The 25,135-nt window shown below is 40.8% G+C and overlaps 1 protein-coding gene and 1 non-coding gene across 9 annotated transcripts in view; both read left to right on the top strand.

Annotated features, from left to right (window-relative positions):
* The window catches only part of PUM1 (pumilio RNA binding family member 1), a 131,421-nt gene that overhangs the window by 71,294 nt on the left and 34,992 nt on the right, over positions 1-25,135 (top strand). For 5 of the 8 annotated variants that reach the window (XM_073317830.1, XM_073317831.1, XM_073317828.1 and 2 more), the window contains 3 exons: positions 6,914-7,007; positions 8,297-8,413; positions 22,991-23,142. In XM_073317830.1, coding sequence (XP_073173931.1) covers positions 6,914-7,007; positions 8,297-8,413; positions 22,991-23,142 — 363 coding nt within the window. The remainder of the gene's footprint in view (positions 1-6,913; positions 7,008-8,296; positions 8,414-22,990; positions 23,143-25,135) is intronic. The other 3 variants (XM_073317834.1, XM_073317833.1, XM_073317832.1) reach the window with 2 other exon arrangements.
* LOC140900600 (small nucleolar RNA SNORD103/SNORD85) lies at positions 18,443-18,529 on the top strand. Its single transcript, XR_012155669.1, has one exon. It is a non-coding gene; the product is annotated as a small nucleolar RNA SNORD103/SNORD85 (small nucleolar RNA).

Below are 25,135 nucleotides of genomic sequence, written 5' to 3'. Positions count from 1 at the left end.
GATATCCACAGTGAGTGGAGTGAAGAGCCTGTAACCTATGCAGAACAGGGTGGATTCTCTCCTCCAGAGACTGTTCTTGTTGCCTTCACCAGGGACTGCTAAAGAGCCTTAATCTGCTTTCTTTAGGCATGTCTCCTGGTGTCCCAGCTGCTCCAAGGCCTCAAGCCCATCACCCTTCATCCCTTCCAGAGTCTGCAGTTGGACTCTCTTAGGTAGCCGTTGACATCCTTGCCTCCCCTAGTTGGACCCCTCTTTTAGGAACAGTACCTCTAGGTCTGAATCCCAGAGTGATGTTTGCTACTGCTGCTGTCTTTCACACTTGTGCTTCCGTAAACACGCACGCATAGTGACAATAGAAATATTTCAGGTTTCAGAGTAATGGATACAGAGAAATATGTATCCATAGCTACCTGAAAATGTCTTCTCCCTGATTAATAAGATCCATAGAGCCAGTACCATGCATATTTCCACCTGCTTGCAGTTCAGTGGCAGGATCAGACCTGTCAGTCACTGGCAGGGAAGGTTTCAGAGTATTCTTTAAATATGGACATCCAAACCAAGATTCTTTATAAATAATCTATCTCCTCCATCTTTCCCTGGGCACTAAAACTTCTGCCAAAAAGAAAGGAAATGGCAGAACTTGGTGAACTTAAATATTGATGGTCATCTGGCTCTCTCTCCAGTCTCAGTACAGGAGATGTGGCTTTTTTGCCCTGTGATTATCAGTGTTGTTAAGGACTGGAATTGGATGCTTAACTGAAAAGAGAATATTTCTTGATTTTACTTAAGGAGTGATTTGCTATGCCAGTTGAGGACTATCTGTCTGAATTAAAAGTATAATACTGGGTCTCATTAGAGAAAGCTTGCAATGTCAAATAAAAAAAACCTCGTGATTGGAAATAGTAGTCTTTGGGAGGCCTACTCTAATGGATAGGAAGTACAACACCTCCTATGGGGTATCTGTCTGGGTAGTGCCATAAGGAGCAGAAAGAGTTTCCAATGTTATGCTCTCTGATCTTATGGAGTTGGAATAAAGTTGATGCCCTAAGGAAGCATTTGATGTTGCGATTTGTACAAACTTCCTTTTCCTGGACATGCTGAGAACATGATACTACAGAGATATGACCTTTATGCTTGGACACTCTTGTTCACCCACAGTGAAACCTTCCTGAAGGATATCAAGGCTGTTTCTTTGGTTTAACCTGGCAGTTAAATTATGGACTTTGCACCAGCCACTGGAATAAGTTTTTGTTGTTGACATCTCTTTTGGGGTCCATGCCAGCAATAATCACTTCCTCCAAGTATTCATTTTAAACGTGTCTGGTCCTGGGTGGAGAATTAACTTTACAATAACAGACCTCTGTGGGAGACGTCCAAAGATCCAGTGCTAGGGTCTTCAGACCTGAGAGCATAGGGTCTTCAGACCTGAGAGCATAGCCTCTTCTGCCAGAAAGGAATAAACAGTGTCACCACTCTCTCCCTCCTGTCTTTTGTATTGTCCTGGGGAGCAGTGGAAAAGGTTGGAATGCATACATTAGGGACCTTGCCCAGCTTTGTAAGATATTATTCAGCTCACCTCCTTGGTCCTGATAGAGGCTGAAGAGCTCTTAATTTGCTGTTTCCAGATGAAAAGAGCTCAGTCACCGGCCAACCAAATTGACTTACGATGAGAGAGAGATTTCTGGGTGTAGGAGCTGCTCTATTAGTCTAACTTCTGCCATGTAAGTGTTCATCCCCTCCTAGGTGGGCAGTACCCAAGAGAGGCGAATCTCTCTATTAGGGCCGATGGTGTTCTTCCCAGTTTTTATGAAAACCGTGTCAGATTCATTGACTCTTGCAACCAGGACAGGTCTGTTATCCATGGAAGGAACCATTCTCTGAAACGTTAATGAACTGTGTTCCAGCTAGTGGGTGCTGTGCATTCTCCTTCTGGAATCCATTCTCTGGACTGAATCAGAAAGCTTTCTTGAAAACCCCTTGAAATTTTGGAATCTTCTTAAGACAAGCTCTGCAACAGACAAGGTTTGAACCTGTCTGCAGCTGTGGGGGATGGAAAATAACTAAGGAAATTCAGGAGACAGCACGTTCCCCTGCTCTCAGTGACGGATGGGTCAGATTCTGTCCCCAAGCAGCAAACAGGCTGGAGTTGCTCATTGTAACTGATCTGTGGACTGTAGCACGAAGAATATATGTCACTATAAATTACTTTATTTCTGATAAGGCAAACAGACAACCAAAGTCACATCTCCACTTGAGAGCTCTGTGAGTTTGACTCACTCGATGCCAGGCTAGAAGCAAGTCTGAGAACAGCATGACTGATGTGCTGTGCAAATGGAGAGGGCCAGGAATATCTTGTTCCTTTCCTGCCACCCTTGGAAACACCCACTCAAACTCCTTCCACCAGACACTATCTCCACCTCCCTTCACAGGGCAAGAGCTGAGAATCTGTAGAATTAGCCAGCTGTTCTCTGAGATTTCAGCTGCATTTAAGTCCAAGCCCTGCTATTCTGCATGTTTGTGAAAAGTGTTTTTTAAGATATTTGAAGAGGAGGTCACTGAGTACAATGATGGCCTTTCAAAAGGAAGCTCATTGTAGTTAAAGCTGTAGAAAGCAGACAAAAACTTCAGCCTTCTGCAGGGTACAACATATATATGGCAGTTTCTGTCTCAGTTACACTAAGCACAGTTTTAAGAAACCAGATCATATTCCCTGGTAAAGCAGCTACAGTTCATCTGGAAGGGGTGCTTCAAGTGCACCTCCTTCATTCAGAAAAGAGGACATAGGTACCTGGACACTGCTACCCACCTCCTTATAGCAGTAATGAAGGTACACTTACCAGGCATCCCTGGACTTCATAGGAGGAAGGCTATTCTATTCCTTTCATGCATGGGAACATATAACATCAGATCAATGCCTATTAGGCATCATCATCCATAGTTAGAGTTCAGTTTCAAAACTTTCAGCAGCCTTGTTCAATCTAATTGTACCAACTAAAGTAAAGTAGTTTCCTTGAGGGAGTTTCCAAATGAATGGGGGGGAGGGATAGCTCAGTGGTTTGAGCATTGGCCTGCTAAAACCTGGGTTGTGAGTTCAGTCCTTGAGGGGGCCATTTAGGGATCTGGGGCAAAAATTGGGGATTGGTCCTGCTTTGAGCTGGGGGTTGGACTAGATGACCTCCTGAGGTCCCTTCCAACCCTGAGATTCTATGATTCTCTGAAGTGTCTGCTCAGATGAGTCTACAGATACTTATGCCCAATGCTGCTCTGGCACTTGTGTCCATGTTCCCAGCATTTCACAGCCCTGGAACTATTTTCAGTATTACATAGTATTCAACCTGTATGCATCATCTTGAAGCTGTCACTCACCTCTACATGGATGACTTTGGGTCAAATTATAATGGACAGCGAGGACAGCCATTTCCAGATTGTGCTAGTTTCAGGAACTAGATGCCTAAATACTGATTCGAGAGAAGTATGCAAACCTTGATGTAGATGTTAATACATCTGGGAGTGCAGCTAAGCACCCAGCAAGAATGTTCTTAAATGGGAGACCGACAACACAAAGTATAACAGCAGATCCTTTCCATGTTGTCTTCAGCTGAAATGGGCTCAATCTTCTCCAGATGTAAGAGCAGTCAGGCTTGCTCTTCTGTGCTTTCACCATGCGTTCAAAAATAGCTCCAGTGAGATGCAGTTTGAGAACTTGACTGCCATCACGTAGGTAAACTGATGAGGAAAAAGGATATGGCCGAGGCAAACTAGCTGCTGATTGTACGAACAGGAAAAACACCCATCTAACTTATCTGTTGTTCACCTAGCCAGAATACAACACAGTGACCTGGCTAAACTGATCCCAAATATGTAAAGGAGAGTGAAAAATTGAGAGAGCTTTGGGTGGATTTGTTGTAGTGAAGGGGACCACAAGTAGATGCGATGACCACAGGAAGGTAGAGACACAAGGTATGTGCGGTAATACCTTTTATTGGACCAACTTTGTGTTTGGTGAAGGAGACAACAGAATGGTAGACAGCATGATTATGAATGTGAGTTCTAGAGGTAAATACACCCAGCACGCTGTCATACATTTTTTCACATTGGTCCATAAGGAGGGTGCTGCAGAGAGTTGGCAGATCCTTGGGAACCCTCATTCCTGCACACCTTTCTGAGTCTCAGATTAATCAAGATGTCCTGTCTGTCTTGAAATGTCCATGCATGTCAATACAAAACTGATCCACCTGCTTACTACAGATGACTTATTGGCACAAAGACCCTACTTGTTATGAAGATCCAGATTTCTTTAGGCTTAGGTCATCACAGTTGAGAGGATGCTTCTTGGAAGAAAGGGCTTTTGAGTAAAGGTTATCATAGGCATATGTTCCATATCAACCCGTGATTGTAAGATCTGGAGAACATTGTGTCCCTGGTGTGATTGATGAACCATGGATTCGATGTGCTTCTCCATAGCCAACATCCTGGAGTTGCTTCGGAATGGTCTAGACTTAGGAATGAGCACCAGCATCTTACGGGTGCATTCATCAGCCTTCAGGGAACACAGATGTACTTAAACCGAGATGTAGCTAGATTTTGATATAGTGGTTGCCAAAAGCCAAAACTTGTATTCAGACAACTTCTTCCTTTTTGGATCTAAAATACTGTACTAAATTTACATCCTGTTCCTTAGTTTGGACCTACAGAAGGAGGAGGAGGCGGCAGAAGAAGAATATCCCGTAGGCTATTGCTCTCTTGTTCGTATTTGCCATCTCCTGACCAAGGAGGATAAGAGTTGAAAGCCGTGCTCTGTGAAGAACTATACCTGACTTTTCTATCAAGATAGTCCATTCTTTAAACAGTTCTGTGTTTCATGCTGAAGTTAACTACATCCTGCCTGAATCAGGCTGAATTATTATTGTCCATCTACCCCAGTCTTAACATTTTATAAAGAAGCTAGGCCTCTCTGTCTGAGGCCTGGTCTACACTAAAAAGTTAGGTTGACCCTGCTCTGTTGCTCAGGGGTGTGAAAAATCCACATACCGAAGTAGCATAGTTAAACTGACCTAACCCCCAACATAGACAGATCTAAGTCTAGAAGAATTCTTCTGTTGACCTGGCTACTGCCTTTCAGGGAGGTGGATTACCTACGCCGATGGGTGAACCCCTCCCATCAGCATGGGTAGTGTCTATACCAGGGGTTCCGAAACTTGGTTCACCGCTTGTTCAGGGAAAGCCCCTGGTAGGCCATGAGACGCCTTGGTTTACCTGAGCATCCGCAGGTACGGCCGCTCACAGCTCCCAATGGCCGCAGTTCGCTGTTCCCGGCTAATGGGAGCTGCGGGAAGTGGCCCCATAACAAGCAGCGAACCAAGTTTGGGAACCCTTGGTCTATACTGAAGCGCTGCAGTGGCGCAGCTGCAATGTTTTACGTGTAGACAAGCCCACAGTCCTACAAGGATGGAAGTGGAGGAAGGCGGCAGAAAACAGCATAGCATCCAAATCCATCTTTTCAAGTGGATAAAGCTTCTAGTCAGGAAAGCTTGCTTCAGTACAACAAAGGCAGCTCCCTCTGTTTTCACAGTATATTTCGCTAGGAAGTTAGGTGGAAGCATTGCTACTAGAGTTATTCAAGGCAGCTACCTGGCATGTGTGTTCTCCAGTGTTCATATTCACAAGCTGATGTTCAGGCATCAGCCAGTTGTTGTGCTGCAGGCAGCCAAGAGGCATTAGGCTGTCCCCTCTATATGGCACTTCACTCCTTTGGCAGGCCCCAAGAATCTGGACTGGCATTGGAAGCTGGAGAGAAACGTTTTGTCCCTTTTTTTGCTTCAAGACTTTCTATGCCAGCCCTTATCCCTTCCTTCAAGATTGGTGCTCTCTTCAGCATTTCCAGTGGTTTTGCAAATGGCAGTTTTCAGTGTCTCAAGGTGTGCGATTTTTATATTACACTTAAATAATACTGTGAACTGCTTTCAAAGATTCAGCTGAGCTGTGAGAGCTGGCAACCCTTATGCAGGGGATAATATCACCAGAAAGTCCCAGTGTCTGCTTTCTGTCTACTGTCAGCGAAGAACTATGTGCACCAAGTGTCTGGACTGATTTAGAAGATCTTAGAGAGAAAATTAACAGGTAAGGAAAGCTTTCCCCCTCGTGTTATATTAGGGTTCTTTAACTTCTCAGCATGGATCACGTTTTACAGAGATTCTCGTGCGTATCTGCCATCCCATTCCCAGTCCTGCAGCCCATCTCTACTGCCATTTGCAGTCTCATAACATCTCTGTGGCAACAGAAATTGCCTGCATGGGAAAGTAATAAAGTATTTAGTATATCTAATATAGTATTAGAGCTGGAAACAGCCTGGTGAGCTGCTAGCTTGCCGTGACCCACAGGCCACATTTACGAAGTTTGTCTTAGTCTCTTTAAAGAGTAGTTGATGAGTGAAGCTTTCAGGGAGTGTGGAGGTAGAAAACCTTCACGATAAGTTAATAATGCTGGAATGAAAATATTTTTAGATGATTGTGGTAGATTATGAATTTAAAACTCCTGTGAACCTCTCTTTTTAAACAGGTTTCAGAGTAGCAGCCGTGTTAGTCTGTATTTGCAAAAAGAACAGGAGGACTTGTGGCACCTTAGAGACTAACCCATTTATTTGAGCAGAAGCTTTCGTGAGCTACAACTCACTTCATCGGCTGCATGCCATGCATTTCCACTGAACGCATCCGATGCAGTGAGCTGTAGTTCACAAAAGCTTATGCTCAAATAAATGTGTTAGTCTCTCTTTTAGACATGTTTCCGTATCATGAAGAGTGTCTGTACTCTTACGATAGTAAATCTAACATGTCAGGGTTGCGTCGGGAGGGAATCAGAGAGAACTTTTCTCGTGCACAAATAAAGAACCAAGCCTGTTCTTTTGTCCCTGCAGTTATTTCAGAGACCAAATGCACTTGCTGTTCAGCAGCTGACGGCAGCACAGCAGCAGCAGTACGCATTGGCCGCTGCCCATCAGCCGCACATAGGTAAGTCCTTCATTTAACGCCTCTATTAGATGGCTGGCGGTGGCTGCTGCTACTTGCTAATGGCTGCCTTCAGAATAGCCTCTGGCAGTGAAAACAGGTCCTTAGGCTTTAGAGGGGTTTTAAAAGTACAGTCCCAGTTATGGATAATTGGCACGCAGATTTCAGAAGCAGACCACGTTTGAAGATTATCTTGCAAAATTCTGGTAACATCTTGCTATACGTTTAAAAAGCATCCAAAAATTCCTCTCTACCTGTGATGACCCTTGCTTTGCCCGCATTGAGAATGCTATTCAGTAACGAGAGTATTTTCTAAGTATTCATTTACTCTGAGCCAGACATGAATTGGGGTAAATGGGACAGTGAAATGAAGAAGAATGCACATTTTAGTACAGACCACAGAAACTCGAGTCCATATTTTATGTATTACTATGGTTTAGTCTTGATTAACTCTCCCACAGAATGGAATTTCAGGCTATTCTGGGTGAGACTTAGAAGTTTAAGATGCAGTTATTTAAATGTTACCATTCATAGTATTAAAGAAATACTGACTCGGGGAAAACTGTACATAATCTTGTTTATAGAAAAATAGGTGAACCGCTCACAAGGGCTCACTCATTAATGGTGGGAGTAAATTTCCTAGCATCAAAGAGTTTAACTGTAGGTTTTCCTAATTGAATTGAACTTAGTTTTAAAGTGCTAGAAAGAATTATGAAGACACTGTTTCTCGTGTACCATGTATGTTGCACTCCATATTTGTTCAGTTTTGGTGTAGACCCCTGTCATCTTCTCCCCTAATTTAGTAGATTGAACAAAATTTTTATGAAAATGCTTTTATATCTCTAAAGTGCTTTGAGCTCCTATGACAAAAATGAACTTCAAGGGAAAACATATTTTATGGGTATGTATTAATACCCACCAGTATAAATTAATTGGGAGTTACTCTTTATTTTCCCGTTGTTTTTTTTCTAGTTGACTAGTTTCCCAGCCCTTTAAGGGATGTTGCATCTTCGGAGTCAAATCCCATATACGTATGGACAGTAACATTGCTATGAATTTCACATTTGATTGTTTCAATAAGACTCCTGGATACTTACTGTCTGCTGTCTACAAAGAACTACATGTGAAAATGCATAATTTGTCTTCTCAAAGTAGCTGCCAGCTTTTCTTACTCTTAAATCATAGCTACACAAGCCTGTTTATCCTCTTCAGTTGCAGCCAGGGTAAATAGCCAAAACATGTAGGTATTCTGGTAGGGCTGCAGTTCTAGTTAAGTTTGTTTTTACTGACAGGTATGTTTTCAGCAGGTTTAGCTCCCGCTGCCTTTGTCCCCAATCCATACATCATCAGTGCTGCTCCACCAGGAACAGATCCATATGCAGCAGGACTTGCAGCAGCTGCAACTTTAGGTGAGCAACTTAGAGTTGTTTGTGTATTAGATGAAATTTTCTATGCCTAAAATGTTTTAACTGTCGCTATCAGAGCAGTCTTAATGTAATCTGTTAGCACGTTTTGAGCTCTACTGAAAAAATAAGTGGATGTCGGTGTGGTATATAAGGGTATTATAAAACTTAAAGTAGAATTTTGTTTTTGTTTTGAAAGTCTTGTCCCTATAGATTAACGCCTAAATTAGAGGATCAAAACCGGTAACGCTCAGTATGGATTCTGTTTTACAGTTTAAGATTAAGAACAAAAATCCTGAAAGAGAGGTGACATTTCATTTATAGTGACAAATATGCACTTATAGTGACAAATATGTGATTGGTGTTGGGTTGTTATGAGTTTTTTATTTGACATCTGAAAGCCAAATACTTTTGAAGCCTGCGTTACAGGGTATAGAGTAAAGTTTTCCTGCCAAGAAGTGTTAAGTAAAATTTGTTACTGTTATTAATTTGAGATTTGCTATGATAAATTTGGTAAATTATGCTTTTTTCTTCACTGGAGGATCCTTTCTGAACTTTATACTTTCCAGTCCCTTAATTACCTTGTTCCAGATCTTATATGTCAAAAGATCTCTCACCTGTGCAGAGGCTGAATATAAAGTGCTCTAGATAGCAGTTCTAATGTGGGTCATTCTTGCCTTCATACTGGACCTCTTTCTTCCAACCTTGTCTAGTCTCTGAACCCTTTCCCAACTTCAAGAGCCAAAATTGCTGTGTCTTGAAACGGTAGCTCCAGTAAGCAATTATTAGAAAGTGTAAAAAATACATTGCATGTTGAATTTTTATTCCAAAAGTCATGAAGTTCTGGCCCAAGTAGTGAGAGTCCTGCGGGTTCTTTCAAAACCAGATTAGTTCTGTACAACCACATTTAATTCTTTCACTGAGCCATCTGGAGAGAGGAAGTCCAGGAGATTCTAAATAAAATGTGCAGAGTTAGATTAGAACATTACTCAGTGAAGGTTGCACAACCTCATAACATTTAATTCTTATGCAGTCGGTTTACCTAAATAACACCCCCGTCGCTTCTTTCCACTCCAAGATACAGTTAAAACAAAGCTAGATTGTATTTACTATAAGCAAGTTTTACAGTATTCTGGTTTGCGCAATGTGGGATAGTAAGTTTGATATGTGACTCTTTGTAATATTTACCAGCTGTTACATAACTGTTAGTTAGCTTTTAAGCTTTGGGGCCAACATAAAGTCAAGCTATGATGAAATGGGATTACAAGTATGACCATATCACATGGTGTTTTTGGTAGAGTATATAAAACAGTATGAAGAATCAAGATTATAGAGTGTCCTTTCAGGATTATAATTTTTTTTAAGTAATTTTGAAGAGCTGAACGTTAGGTGTGGTCGGGGCATAATAAAAATGAAAGATGAGGTGTTAGGGTAAAGCCTATTGTTGGCACACAGGTAAGGCTGAGATGAAATGGAAGAAAGCCAAGAAGTAGAGCCCTATGGAAGCTGCATCAACGAGAACATGGACGGAATTGCGGAATCAAAACCGTAACACTGAATCCAGCTGTGTGGTTTTGTTTCGTTTTTTTTAAATCCAGCACAATACAAAATAATAATGATGCCTTCCTGCTGTGGCCCCAGAGCTGAAGGAGCTCTCTGTGCCCCCAACACGGCCCCAGGGCTGGAGAAACTGTGTGTGCCGCTGCTCATTCAAGGTGGGATCCAGGGTTGGCTACAGCCCAAGGTTTGCTATTGTGAAGGGCATTTATAACAAGGGTGTACTGTATATTCGTTTTTGACAGTTGCTTAGACACATGGCCTGCTACTACTAGTGCAGTTTCCCCCCTCCCCATGGTTCAGTACACAATTAAACATGTCTAAAAAGCATTCTACAACTGGAAAATGCTCATCCAAAAAAGCTAAGAAACCATGCACTGACACCAAAGTTCAGAGCTAGTCTGTTGCCTAATGATATCTATGAATCGGGTGGTATGATGTTCTGCAAATGCTGTCAACATACAGTAGACTGGACCCGAAAAGATAACTGCAACGATCATCTAATATCAAAACCCTATCTGAAGAATCACGCCACATATGATGAGAATCATCGAGGTTCTCACTCTCTACAGAGAACAGTTGCAGGCAGTATGAAATCTGCAGATGCCAGATGGGAGTTTGCAGTTTTTCTTGTGGTCTTTGCTGAGACTGTCATCTCAGGGGGAAAAATGAAGACGCTTCGACCTTTCCTCTTAAAACACTGCAGTCATGGTGGGAAGCATTGCCTGAAAATAAAGCAGAACTTTGGCAGATTCTGCCTTGTGTTTATCAGGAGCACATGTGGCAGTGCTGGCCTAAATCCATGGTGGAAAAGATTCCAGTGGTCGACAAGACAACAGATATCGGAGACTGCAGTGTGCTAAATATTCTCATAGGTAAGTTTATTTTTCTTTTACTATGATGACAGGTTCTTAAGTAGGTGCTTTTTTATAATGTATGCATTGGTCTTTAGGAAAACATTTGTTATACTTAGAAAATACTAAACACTTATACAATTTAAAGTACAGATAATTTAAGAAAAAGCATTTAAGATGCTATAACCCCTTAAAATAGCCTTAACCCTTCTCCCCCAAAAAGCACCAAATTGGGATTTTGGAGCTATTCTATAAAATGCTTGTTAGTAATTTTATCAAACATTTTATATTTAATTTGCATTAGGAAATTTAATTGTTTATTGCAGTGCAGCTGTAATATTATGCTTGTATAATATTAAAAAAAAACTTCAACATTAAATGATTTAATAGTGGATATGAAGCTGGATTTTTTTTTCCATTACAGATTTTTGAGTTTGTTTAGTAACAAACAAGTAGAAAAATTTTGACATCAGAATATGTGTATTTTTAGGTGTTACAGATTAGTACTATTTGACGATGTCATATTCATGGAGAGCTGCAACCACTCCACATTCTCACACTGTGTTCTGGAGTCTATGAATAGGAACCAGCTCAGTCTCAGTGATGTTTGTGCAGTTGTAACCGACAATGCTGCATATAGCATCAAAGCATACAAAGAAACACTGAAATGAGTCATGCCCCAACAGTGTACATGTGACATATCTGTGTCATATAATCAATCTGATAGGTGAGACATGGCAGCATTTTCACTTCTTTAGCAATGTGGCATCTTTCATTACTTGGATGAAATCTGCCTTCTTCAAAAAGCCAGTCAAAAAAGCAAAGATGGGTTGCTTTTCTTAAGTCCGAAGAAGTGCACACCATGAAGGTCCCTCCTGAAGCAGTACGCACAAGATGGAATAGCTGGTTTCAGGCAGTAAAATATCATGCACAGCACACTGATCTCGACTGGGACTTTTTTGAAAAAGCACAGGCTGAGACAAACCTTTTGACATAACTTAGCAGTCAGGAGAAATCAGACTTGCTGAAACTTAAGACAGCTTTCATATCTGAAGCTTGCCCCAAAATAATAACGGCCCTTACCATCTGTCAGCATCTGACCACCACCCTACAGCTGTCTCAGCTTTCAGTATTCTGGAAGACCTGGGATCTTGATTTCTGGAACAGCCAAAACTTTTGGTTTGGTGAAGAAACTGACAGACTCCTGGATGACTTCTCCATAGGTAAGGAGAGAGAGATCCTGGACAATCCACATGAAGCCTGTCAGCTTGCTTTTACCAAATTCTCCAAACACTGGGATGTCCATCCAGTAAAAGATGTGTTGCAACTGATCTGTTTGTTTGATCCCAGGCAGACTCCACCCATGCAACAAAACATCAATCAGTACAGCAAGCTACCACCTCTCACCCACCCCTGACCAGAACTGTATGAACAATGGCTGGTGTTTCTGCACAGCACTCAGAATGAGCCCATTCCAGATCCACTGGACCTTTGCACTTACTGGAAAGTTATGAAGGGATGAGTGCCTAAAGTAACAGAGGTTGCCCTACCTTACATCATCTTCCCTGTCAGCTCTGTAGACAGAGAGAGAAGCTTTAGTAAATATAAAAATCTACTTACAGACAATAGGGAATCACTTTCTGAGGAAAACACAAAAAGACTGACTAACCATAATGTACCACAATGGAGAAGTCTGCTGGAGATGGGAAAAATAATGACATTTAAGTTTGTCAGTTTGTAATGCTATTCAGCAGTAAACTGTTGACTTGATAGTGTGAAATTATTTAATCAAATTTGAAATTAATTTAAGCATTCCTTCAGAATATAGGAAGCTTGAAAGTACTGAGTTTAATTTAAAATGGCAACAGTGACTACTGCAGAGATGAATTATTTTATGTTTAGTGCATTTATTTTTTATTTTTTAATTATTCAAATATAAATTCAGTTAAATCGACTCTTCTGTGGACTTCTGTGTTATTGTTCAGCAATGTCAGTTTGATCATATTACCGGGTTCTACTTTAAAGAGTGATTTGAAACACATTACTTTTACTGTATATCTACAGGATGTTTCATTTAAATTGTAGGATTTTTTTTCTGTAAAATCTGTTTTTCCTGTTGCAATCCAATTCTAAACATTTTTATGCATTTATAGTAAGGCTACTTAATTTTTAATGTGTCAAACAATTTTGATAAAACGATAAAGACAGAATTAATTTTTTAAAAATGGCGGGGGTCAGAAAATAATAAATCTGAAAATTCGCAATAATAAAATAGAGTTCATAGGCCCCTAAACAAGGATGTTTGTAATAGTCTAGGAGTCAATGAACTACCATGTGATGGCTGTGTAGCTGTGAATGAATGAATGACTAATACTCTCCATGGGAAGGAAACGTGTTAAGCTTTAGTAACAAATAGACCAAAGCTTACTGGTAGGAACGCACCATCATACATTACTTTTACCAGAAAGACCATCTGTAACTTCACTTACAAGTCTAGAAAGTAGTAAACCTATTCAGGACCACACTTCTTAGAGCAGTGTCAAAGCTGCAATAGAAGTGTTTTGGCCTTGGCCAGAATTTGTCACCGCATACACACCCCTGCCCCAGGATTATGCTCCAGAATCTAAGCTTTCATTTCCAAAAAAAAAAAAAAAAAAAAATCTACCTCTCCTGAGTGAGAGGAGAACCTTTAAAAAAACAAGGAGTGTAACTCTATGCAGCATAGCCTGGAACCATAGCTCTAAGATGTCTGAATTGACCTGTTAATCTCATTGGAGTGTTAACTCTGAAATCTAAAGACGGCAGTACAAATATAAACATTAGCTATTAAATAGCTGCCCCGTCAACAATTTCTGTGGTGCAGTCGTGTATTTTTTGTACACGGGTATGTAGCACACTGACGATGCTACTTTGAACCCTTTAAAGATGTACCCCAAATCTACTGAGAAGAGGCCTTCCTATTTTCCTGGGGCAGTGCTAGACTGGAAGGAAACTGAAGGGCGTGGATGTTGGTGAAATGGCAGAAATTAAGTTATAGGTTTTATTCCTTTTAGTTGCTCCTTAAAAAGAAGGGACGTTTTATGGTGGTGTTTGGCTAATTTACTGCCAACTGAGGAGACATTGTGTCATCTCTCCAGGACTGTCAATCCAGTGAAGTTTTTCCCCCCCACAAGCATCAAATTAACTATTTTTAAGGAATATTGATTTGAATGGAGATATAGGCTGAAAAGTCTTACAAAGAAGTTATTTATGGGTTTAGTGTTGACGTACTTTTGGGGATACCACTATCTGTGCAGAGAAATGAGAATTTGTGTGGTACATTTAAAAAGTTTTTGGTGTCAAGTGTCTGGAAATTGGGTTTCCCTGGCAGTTATCACCATTCTGTTTGCAATTACTCCTCAGCCCATTGAATAAACTAGTTGCTAATATTTAGGCTTATAGATTCATAGATACTAAGGTCAGAAGGGACCTTTATGATCATCTAGTCTGACCTCCTGCACAACGCAGGCCACAGAATCTCACCCACCCACTCCTGCGAAAAACCTCTCACCTATGTCTGAGCTATTGAAGTCCTCAAATCGTGGTTTAAAGACTTCAAGGAGCAGAGAATCCTCCAGCAAGTGACCTGTGCCCCATGCTACAGAGGAAGGCGAAAAACCTCCAGGGCCTCTTCCAATCTGCCCTGGAGGAAAATTCCTTCCCGGCCCCGAATATGGCGATCAGCTAAACCCTGAGCATATGGGCAAGATTCACCAGCCAGATACTACAGAAAATTCTTTCCTGGGTAACTCAGATCCCACCCCATCTAACATCCCATCACAGGCCATTAGGCCTATTTACCATGAATATTTAAAGATCAATTAATTACCAAAATCATGTTATCCCATCATACCATCTCCTCCATAAACTTATTGAGTTTAATCTTGAAGCCAGATAGATCTTTTGCCCCCACTGCTTCCCTTGGAAGGCTATTCCAAAACTTCACTCCTCTGATGGTTAGAAACCTTCGTCTAATTTCAAGTCTAAACTTCCCGGTGGCCAGTTTATATCCATTTGTTCTTGTGTCCACATTGGTACTGAGCTTAAATAATTCCTCTCCCTCTCCAGTATTTATCCCTCTGATATATTTATAAGAGCAATCATATCTCCCCTCAACCTTCTTTTAGTTAGGCTAAACAAGCCAAGCTCCGTGAGTCTCCTTTCATAAGACAAGTTTTCCATTCCTCGGATCATCGTAGTAGCCCTTCTCTGTACCTGTTCCAGTTTGAATTCATCCTTCTTAAACATGGGAGATCAGAACTGCACACAGTATTCCAGGTGAGGTCTCACCAGTGCCTTGTATAACGGTACTAAAACCCCCTTATCCCAACTGGAAATACCTCTCCTGGTGCATCCCAAGACCGCATTAGCTTTTTTCACAGCCATATCACATTGGCGGCTCATAGTCATCCTATGATCAACCAATACATGGCAGAGTAAGAATTTTTTTATAATTTTGGCTGATATCTATGCTTATTTTTAAGCATTTTTTAGATTTTTTTATTTTAAGTTTTCACAGCTGCGCAAGATTATTGGAGGCGTGTCAAACAATTATTTTATGATAAAATTCAAAAAGTTAAAGCTTTAAACTGTTAAAACACAAATTATCAACATATGTCAAAATATACAAATTAAATATCCTTAAATCAACAGATCATACCTGTTTTTACTGTTAATTTGCTAGCACATATATAATAAGTCTACTTCAGAAGTCTTACTCACTGGATTTTGTTTCCAATATGTTCTCAAACAGGATTTTTTTTTACTTTGCCACCCTATAAATTTTGATTGTTGTTGATGGAAATATATTGGTCTGTTTTTGTGTGCATGGTGAAATCTGTTTAGATTTTTCTTTTTTAAATGGTGGTGGTACTGCCAAGCCTGCTAATATACTGTTGCCAACCTCACTGATGTTTTGAGTCATCGAATCATAGAATCCTAGGACTGGAAAGAATCTTGAGAGGTCTTCTAGTCCAGTCCTCTGCACTCACAACAGGACTAAGTATTATCTAGACCATGCCTGACAGGTGTTCAGAGGTTTTTGAAAGCAGCTTAGACAATGACAGAGATTCCACATCCTCTCTAGGCAATCTATTCCAGTGCTTTTAACCACCCTGACAGGAAGATTTTCCTCATGTCCAACCTAAACTTCCCTTGCTGCAATTAAAGCCTGTTGTTTCTTGTCCTATCCCCAGAGGTTAGCTAGAACAATTTTTCTTCTTCCTCCTTGAAACAACCTTTTATGTACTTGAAAACTGTTATCATGTCCCCCCTCAGTCTTCTCTTCTCCAGGCTAAACAAACTCAGTTCTTTGTCTTTTCTCATAGGCCATGTTTTCTAGATCTTTAATCCTTTTTCTTACTCTCCTCTGAACTTTCTCCAATTTGTCCACATCTTTCCTGAAATGTGGCGCTCAGAACTGGACACAATACTCCACTTGAGGCTTAATTAGCACTGAGTAGAGCAGAAGAATTACTTCTTGTGTCTTGCTTACATCACACCTGTACTACATTCCAGAATATTTGCACTTTTGTTTGTTTGCAATAGTGTTACACTGTTGACTCATATTTATCTTGTGATCCACTCTGATCCCGAAATTCCCTTCCGTAGTACCTCTTTCTAGGTAGTCATTTCCATTTTGTATGTATGCAACTGATTGTTCCTTCCTAAGTGGAGTATTTTGCATTTGTCCTTATTGAATTTCATCCTGTTTACTTTGAACCATTTCTCTAATTTGTCCAGATCATTTTGAATTTTAATGCTATCCTTCAAATAGCTTGATATCATCCTCAAACTTTATAAGTGTACTCTCTATGCTATTATCTAAATCATTGCTGAAGATATTGAACAGAACCGATCCGTGCGGGACCCTAGGTGATATGCCCTTCCAGTTTGACCCTGATAACTATTCTCTGGCACCCACCTTATAATAGCTCCATCTAGGCTGCATTTCCCTAGTTTGTTTATGAAAAGGTCATGTGAGACAGTATCAGAAGCCTTCCTAAAGTCAAGATATACCACATCTTCGACAACCCCAATCCCTGTCAAAGAAAGCTATTGGATTGGTTTGACAGGATTTGTTCATGACAAATCCGTGCTGACTTTTACTTATCTTTTTATCTACTAGGTGTTTGTAAATTGATTGCTTAATTATTCGCTCCAGTATTTTTTGGGGTACTGAAGTTAAGCTGACTGGTCAGTAATTCCCCGGGTTGTCCTTATTCCCCTTTTTATAGATTGGCACTATATTTGCCCTTTTCCAGTCCTCTGGAATCTCTCATCTTCCATGATTTTTTTTAAGATAATTGCTAATGTCTCAGATATCTTCTTACTCAACTCCTTGAGTTATTCTAGGATGTATTTCATCCGGCCCTGGAGACTTGAAGAAATCTAACTTGTCTAAGTAATTTTTAACTAGTTCTTTCCCTATTTTAGCCTCAGATCCTACCTCATTTTCACTGGAGTTCACTGTGTTAGACATCCAATCGCTACTAAACTTTTTGGTGAAAACTGAAACAAAGAAGTTGTTCAGCACTTCTGCCATTTCCACGTTTTCTGTTATTGTTTTTTCCCACCTCATTGAGTAACGGGCCTACCCTGTTCTGGGTCTTCCTCTTGCTTCTAATGTATTGTCAAAATGTTTTCTTGTTACCGTTTGTCTCTAGCTAGTTTAATCTTGTTTTGCATCTTGGCCTTTCTAATTTATCCCTACATGCTTGTGTTTGTTTATATTCATCCTCCGTAATTTGATCTAGTTTCTACTGTTTGTAGGACTCTTTTTTGAGTTTCAGATCAGTGAAGATCTCCTGGTTAAGCAAATACTGGCCTCTTGCCATCCTTCCTAACTTTCCTATGGAGTGGGATAGTTTGCTCTTGTGCCGTTAATAATGTTGCCTTGAAAAATTGCCAACTCTCTTGAACTGTTTCCTCCCGGTAGTCTTGCTTTGCATGGGTTCTTATCTACCAACTCCCTGAGATGCTAAAGTCTGCCTTCTTGAAATCCGTTATCTTTATTGTGCTCTTTTCCCTCCTACCATTCCTTAGAATCTTGATCACTTTCACTCAAGCTGTCTTCCACTTTCAAATTCTCAACCAGTTCCTCCCTATTGGTCAAAATCAAATCTAGAACAGCCTCTCCCCTAATAGCTTTCTCCACCTTGTGCAATAAAAAATGGTCTCCAATACATTCCAAAAACTTGGTGGATAATCTGTCCCCTGCTGTGTTATTTTCCCAACAGGTGTCTTCGTAGTTGAAGTTCCTCACTGAGTATGAGTCGTCATACTCTGATTCACATGAATGGCATGATTACAAATATCTGTATAGATATGATGGTAACACTGATATTGAAAGGAATTATTTTTACTGTGACCACGTTTGCTGTTCAGTTTACTGGTATTTCTTAAACTCACTTTAACATGTACACACTTTTTGAGTGCATAAACTCTTCAGTGTGTGTGGTGCACAGCACAGTAGAAGTACTTGACTTCAAATGCACTAGGATGTTCTTCCTTTTCTGTGGGATCTTTCATAAGTATAAAGCTAGGTTAGTCTCTTGAAGTGAAGAATAACTGCAAGTTTTACAGGTCTGGCAGTGATGACACACTTGCCCTCACTGAGAGAGCCACTCAGTAATGAGAACCTCACCATGTGCTCAGATGAGTTTAAGCCAGACTTGCAAAAATGCTCAGAATGCTTTGTTTCAAAGAGTTTACTGCAGTTTTCAGTAATTTTTCTCTTTTTTTTACACTTAAAGCTGTAGCTGTTCAAATGAGCAATCTGTAGCCGAGGAAGAGTCCAGACTATGTGTGTATGGTAGTTAGAGCTCAGATTAATAACTTCTTTTGGTTTGGAATAGAGATGCCTGATCTTTGTCCAAATGAAGGTTGCCATGCATTTGCCAGGAGCCTGACAGCTACCCTGTTTGCATAAAATGAAGCAGATTGTAGCTGCCTCTCGTCAGTACAGAATTGTGGCTTGCAGAAACTACAGGTCCCAGTTTGTGACCTGCTTTGATTAGATACCAGCAGGCACTGATGCATTTTGATCTAAGCACCCTTGGTTGCTTAGATGAAGATGGGCAACAGCATGCTGGGACTGTTCAATGGGCTGTGCTTCGGTATTCGTGTGCAATGGTAACAGGGCTAAAAGGTATTTTAACATGTAAAATAAGCTGTTGCTACCTCGGAGCAGATCTGTTGAGTGGGATCTATAGTCGCTTTTCTCACCATCAATGGAGTTCTCTCACAGAGCACCAGACCACTGGAATGCATTTTAATGTGCAAAATGAACTGATATTGCCTGGAAATAGATCTTTGCTCTCACCCTGATTTACCTTGTGGCATTGGAGCCCAGGCTACTCATAAGGTGATTTTGCTGTGCAAAAGAGCTTTTGGGGCTGTGATGACACTGTTTACATAGTACAGTGATTGGTCCTATACAAAATCCTATGTAGACAGACAAATGTAAAATGATTTGATAAGGACAGCACAGTAAGATTAACCAATGTCACCCTCAGAGTAACAGTGTTGCTTAACTTCACCATCTTGCAGCATAATGCTGATTCTGAACCGGCAACGCACCAATTTGTACAGATTGAGTCCAGAATGCTGTTTTGCTTTCAAAAGTTACATTATATATTTTTTTTGAGCAAGTATATGTAATTGCAAGGCCCAAGCCTGCTACTTAAAAGCCTCTTTTCTATCCTTTTCTTTGTCTTCCAAGCATAAGTGTAGTGTAGAAAGGGGAAGGAATATTTTCCCTGTTCTCTGATCCAAATACCCACTATGAAAGACAAAATTTGTTCTTGATTGCAGCATTTTGCAATTGAACTTTTATCAGATGCGCTAATACATTTTGTCTGAATGCATTGCTTGTCTGTCTTACAATCTAAGCTGGGGTAGACAGCAGACCGTGGGCCAAATCCAGACTGCCAAATGCTTTTGAACAAACTGTGAAATTTACTTATCGCTATTGTTATTATTTTTGTATTATTTTCTCTGGAATCTGGACTTTGACTATACCTTTGGACCTTGACAGAAAATAATAGATTACCCCTGGTCTAAGCTGTATATTCCTCTGTTAAAAGAAAAGGAGTACTAGTGGGACCTTAAAGACTAACCAATTTATTTGAGCATAAGCTTTCGTGAGCTACAGCTCACTTCATCGGATGCATTCAGTGGAAAATAAAGTGAGGAGATTTGTATACACCCAACATGAAAAAATGGGTGTTATCATACACACTGTAAGGATTGTGATCACTTAAGATGAGCTATTACCAGCAGGGGGTGGGGAGGGAAGAAAACCTTTTGTAGTGATAATCAAGGTGGGCCATTTCCAGGAATGTCTGAGGAACAGTCGGGGGGGGGGGGGAATAAACATGGGGAAATAAGTTTTACTTTCTGTAATGACCCATCCACTCCCAGTCTCTATTCAAGCCTAAGTTAATTGTATCCAGTTTGCAAATTAATTCCAATTCAGCAGTCTCTCATTAGAGTCTGTTTTTGAAGTTTTTTTGTTGTAATATTGCGACTTTTAGGTCTGTAATCGAGTGACCAGAGAGATTGAAGTGTTCTCCGACTGGTTTATAAATGTTATAATTCTTGACATCTGATTTGTGTCCATTTATTCTTTTATGTAGAGACTGTCCAGTTTGGCCAATGTACATGGCAGAGGGGCATTCTTGGCACATGATGGCATATATCACATTGGTAGATGTGCAGGTGAACGAGCCTCTGATAGTATGGCTGATGTGATTAGGTCCTATGATGGTGTCCCCTGAATAGATATGTGGCCAGAGTTGGCAGTGGGCTTTGTTGCAAGGATAGGTTCCTGGGTTAGTGGTTCTGTTGTGTGGCGTGTGGTTGCTGGTGACTATTTGCTTCAGGTTGGGGGGCTGTCTGTAGGCAAGGACTGGCCTGTCTCCCAAGATTTGTGAGAATGATGGGTCATCCTTCGTAATAAGTTGTAAGTCCTTGATCATGCGTTGGAGAGGTTTTAGTTGGGGGCTGAAGGTGATGGCTAGTGGCGTTCTGTTATTTTCTTTGTTAGGCCTGTCCTGTAGTAGGTGACTTCTGGGTAGTCTTCTGGCTCTGTCAATTTGTTTCTTCGCTTCAGACAGTGGGTACTGTAGTTGTAAGAATGCTTGATAGAGATCTTGTAGGTGTTTGTCTCTGTCTGAGGGGTTGGAGCACATGCAGTTGTATCGTAGAGCTTGGCTGTAGACAATGGATCGTGTGGTGTGCTCTGGGTGAAAGCTGGAGACATGTAGGTAGGAATAGCGGTCAGTAGGTTTCCGATATATGGTGGTGTTTATGTGACCATCGCTTATTAGCATCATAGTGTCCAGGAAGTGACTCTCTTGTGTGGGCTGGTCCAGGCTGAAGTTGATGGTGGGATGGAAATTGTTGAAATCATGGAGGAATTCCTCAAGGGCTTCTTTTCCTTGGGTCCAGATGATGAAGATGTCATCAATATAGTGCAAGTAGAGTAGGGGCATTAGGGGATGAGAGCTGAGGAAGCGTTGTTCTAAGTCAGCCATAAAAATGTTGGTATACTGTGGGGCCATGCGGGTACCCATAGCAGTGCCGCTGGTTTGAAAGTATACATTGTCTCCAAATGTGAAATAGTTATGGGTGAGGACAAAGTTCAGCCACCAGGTTTGCCGTGACATTATCGGGGATAGTGTTCCTGACGGCTTGTAGTCGATCTTTGTGTAGTCCATCATACAGTGTGTATGATAACAACCATTTTTTCATGTTGTGTGTGTATATAAATCTCCTCACTGTATTTTCCACTGAATGCATCTGATGAAGTGAGCTGTAGCTCATGAAAGCTTATGCTCAAATAAATTGGTTAGTCTCTAAGGTGCCACTAGTCCTCCTTTTCTTTTTGCAAATACAGACTAACACAGCTGCTACTCTGATTCCTCTGTTAGAAGGCGAGCGTTCTGTCTGAGCATAGTAAATACACATCTCTGCTACAGTGGAGAGCGGATCTGATGTAAAATTTAGTCTTGTATTTCATTCAGACAAGCACATTCCAATTTAAAGTCATTTTCACTGCAACAGTGAGTAATTTAGCCCTCAGGCTTTGCATTGGTTTTGAAAAAGGTAGAAATTAGAAGATTTTAACCTTCAGCTGATCTCTCCAAAAGACACGAAGCAGACATAAAATATTCTATTGCTTCCAAACGCTATTGTACTGGATGGGATGCATTCTACCGGGAAGTGCAGCGTACAGATTTCTCATCTGATTGATTGTACACCAGTCTTCTTTGGGTAAACTTTTAAGGAAAGAGGCTAAGCCAGGCCAGAATTAAAATAACCGAGAGTCCTGGAAATTGACACAACCCACATGAAAATTCACAATTCTATTGATCATTCATTCGCTCTTAAATGTGACATACAAAATGTTAAAAGTGGGACCTGTGCCCTTTAATCCTTTTTTATTACAGGTTTATGTGTTGTATAAAAAAGGCCTGAAAGGGGTTTTGGTTTTGTTTTGTTTTTTGATTCTGCTTGTTTTTGCATGGGAAATCCGGGGGTTCTCTAGGTTGGAAAACTCTCCCTGGTGACTGGAGAGCTCAATGACAGACACCACAGGAGTCTTGAGAGCAGAAGTGACTTTTTGATAACTATGTTGTAAAACAGTGTTCACACCTATAGCTTAACCGTTCTGTTTTGGAGAAAAGATGCCTTTGTTAAAGGTTCATCAGCAGCACCTTCAGTTACTGCGTTGGAGCTCACAATAAAAATCACTTGAGATTCCTGCTAAATGTTGACATGCCTGGTATATAAAAAGCAAAGAACAAGCCAAAGAAAAAACATCCAGCCCTATTTTTATGTTGTGATAAAGGAATAAAAATAGGCACTAGCCCAATCTGTGGTGTAGTAGTTAAAAAGCAAGAACTGGGTAAAGTAACCTCAACTAAACTCCATATGAGAAGTGAGTAAATTCCATTTATCCTGGACTACACCCCTGAGCATCAGTGCTTTTGAAATCCTTTACAGGTCATCTTTAAAATAGGCTTTGTTGAATCAAGTGTGATGTGTGCAGGTGTTTTTGGTCATGGCTTACTGTTGAGCAGGTCTTGTTTACTATAGAAGTTGACTGAATCCTCCTTTGGCATTTTAGGGCCTGCAGTAGTCCCTCATCAGTACTATGGAGTTACTCCCTGGGGAGTTTATCCTGCCAGTCTTTTCCAACAGCAAGCTGCAGCAGCTGCCGCTGCAACTAACTCAGCAAATCAGCAAACCACTCAACAGACCCAACAGGGACAACAACAGGTAAGTGGCAGTGTCTTGCAGGTACAGTTGGTACCTGGGATTTACATAAGTATGCTCATATATGTTAAAGAATTGCTATTTCCAGTGACAACACGTGAACATATGTGAGACTCAGTTGATTCAAAAGACCTTGTCTCTGTAGAATAGAGGAGAAAGTATTACCTGTAAAGTCACCATTTGGGATCATACCGTTCTTTCTGTGTTTTGGAGTTTCCTGTATGCGGTCTGGCAGTGATGGTCTCTTTTGCACAACATTATTTGCTGCCAAATCAAAACCAGTTAGCAGTGAAAGAAGGAAATTTAAAAATAGCTTCTTGCTGCTTCAGATATCTGGCTGAACCCCTGTTGGAAGTTGTAACTAGCAGAACAGTAGAATAGAAGTGTTAGAACTTATTTCAATTCCAACACATAAAGGAGATAGGGGACAGCTGTTGGCAAGTTTAAGCAAAGTAGTTTTAAAAAAGTGAATATATTGCAGCAAAAAGAAATCCATGAATGAGAATTAAAATTATGCAAAGCAGGTTTAATGGGGAAAAGGCATTTGTGTGAAAAAATTGCATTAGGAATAAGATGTTTCCATCACATAGCAATAGCCATAGCTCTCTTGCTATTGACTATCTACAGCTCTGAAGCTATAACAGTTTTAATATGATGGAAGCAGCTTAATCTCAGTACATTTTTTTCATACTGATGCATTTCCCACCTCATACTCAACCCATTTTCCATCTGAGAAGGAGGGATGAGATTTCTTTCTGTGCAAATATGGGTTGCTTCAACATTTGCCCAGTTTAAAAAAATACGAATATTCTTAGACTTGTGTATTATCTGTCCTCCCCTCTCCCCTTCATTCACTGTAATGTTTAAAAAACAAAATAAACCTACTAACATTCCCATTTCCCAGTATCTGAAGCAAAAGAACCTTGAAGTTTGCTGCTCTTCCTTCTTCCTTGTTCACATTTTCAGATGGCAGCAGCACTGCGCAAATCAAGGTGGATCTTGCATGTCTGTTTGCAGAAACTCTAGCCGTGACATAGAGGCAGATATGTTCTGAAAATGTAGGATCCCAAAGAACCCAAACATGGAGCAAATTTTAAGATCTTTCACAACACTATTAGCGCCAAGTTTGGTTATTTAGATTGTAATCTCTGTGGGGCAGGCACTATCTCTGGTTATATGTCTGTGTCGCGTCTAACACAAAGGACCTTGAGATGCTACTGTAATGCAACACATGTAAATGTATCTTCACCAAATGTGTGTCACGATTAAAAAGTGCTTTTGCTGCCAATGGCAAAGTTGCCGTGCTTGTAAATCCTCAAGCTCAGATGCCTGCAATACCTAGGCACAAAGGGAGAGCTCCGTTGCCTTGGCTTTAACTTTTCTTATGACTAAGGTTAAGATTTTGTCAGTTATTTTTAGAAAAAGTCACAGACAGGTTGCAGGCAATATACAAAAATTCATGGAAGCCTGTGACCTGTCAGTGACTTTTACTTAAAATAATGGTTGGGTTGGCCAGCAGATGATTGAAGCCCAGGGATTGGGGTAGGAACAGAGCCCAGTCCCTGCTGCTGGCTAAGGGGTTTCCAGCACCCGCTGCTGCAGCAGGCAGCTCCACGGGCCTCCACTGCAGCCTCAGCGGCTGGAGCTCTGGGGTCCCCCCGTCCCAGCAGTGCCCGGAGGCTCTGGAGCCTCCTCTCGGGGTGGCTGGGGCTGAAGTGGAAAATGTCACGGAGGTCTCTGAAGATCACGGAATTCGTGACATCTTATCTTTACTTATGACTTACATTGATCTGTATCACAAATTTGGTATTTCCTAAACATTACTTTTTGTGTGTTTCATTCCTCTCTTACGAGGGTTTTTAAGAGCTGAAAATCCCTTATAGAAGTGTATGAGAGTTCAGATGATAGGCCATAACAGTCTGGATCCCTTAGGTCTTTTAGTAAGTATTTATGGAGACTCTAAGGGCTTGTCTACACAGGGACACTCAGAAAAATT

The sequence above is a fragment of the Lepidochelys kempii genome, chromosome 19 (assembly GCF_965140265.1).
Source record: "Lepidochelys kempii isolate rLepKem1 chromosome 19, rLepKem1.hap2, whole genome shotgun sequence".
Lineage (NCBI taxonomy): Eukaryota > Metazoa > Chordata > Testudines > Cheloniidae > Lepidochelys > Lepidochelys kempii.
Note: the sequence above shows the minus strand (reverse complement) of the source record. Positions and strands in the feature narration are given on the sequence as shown.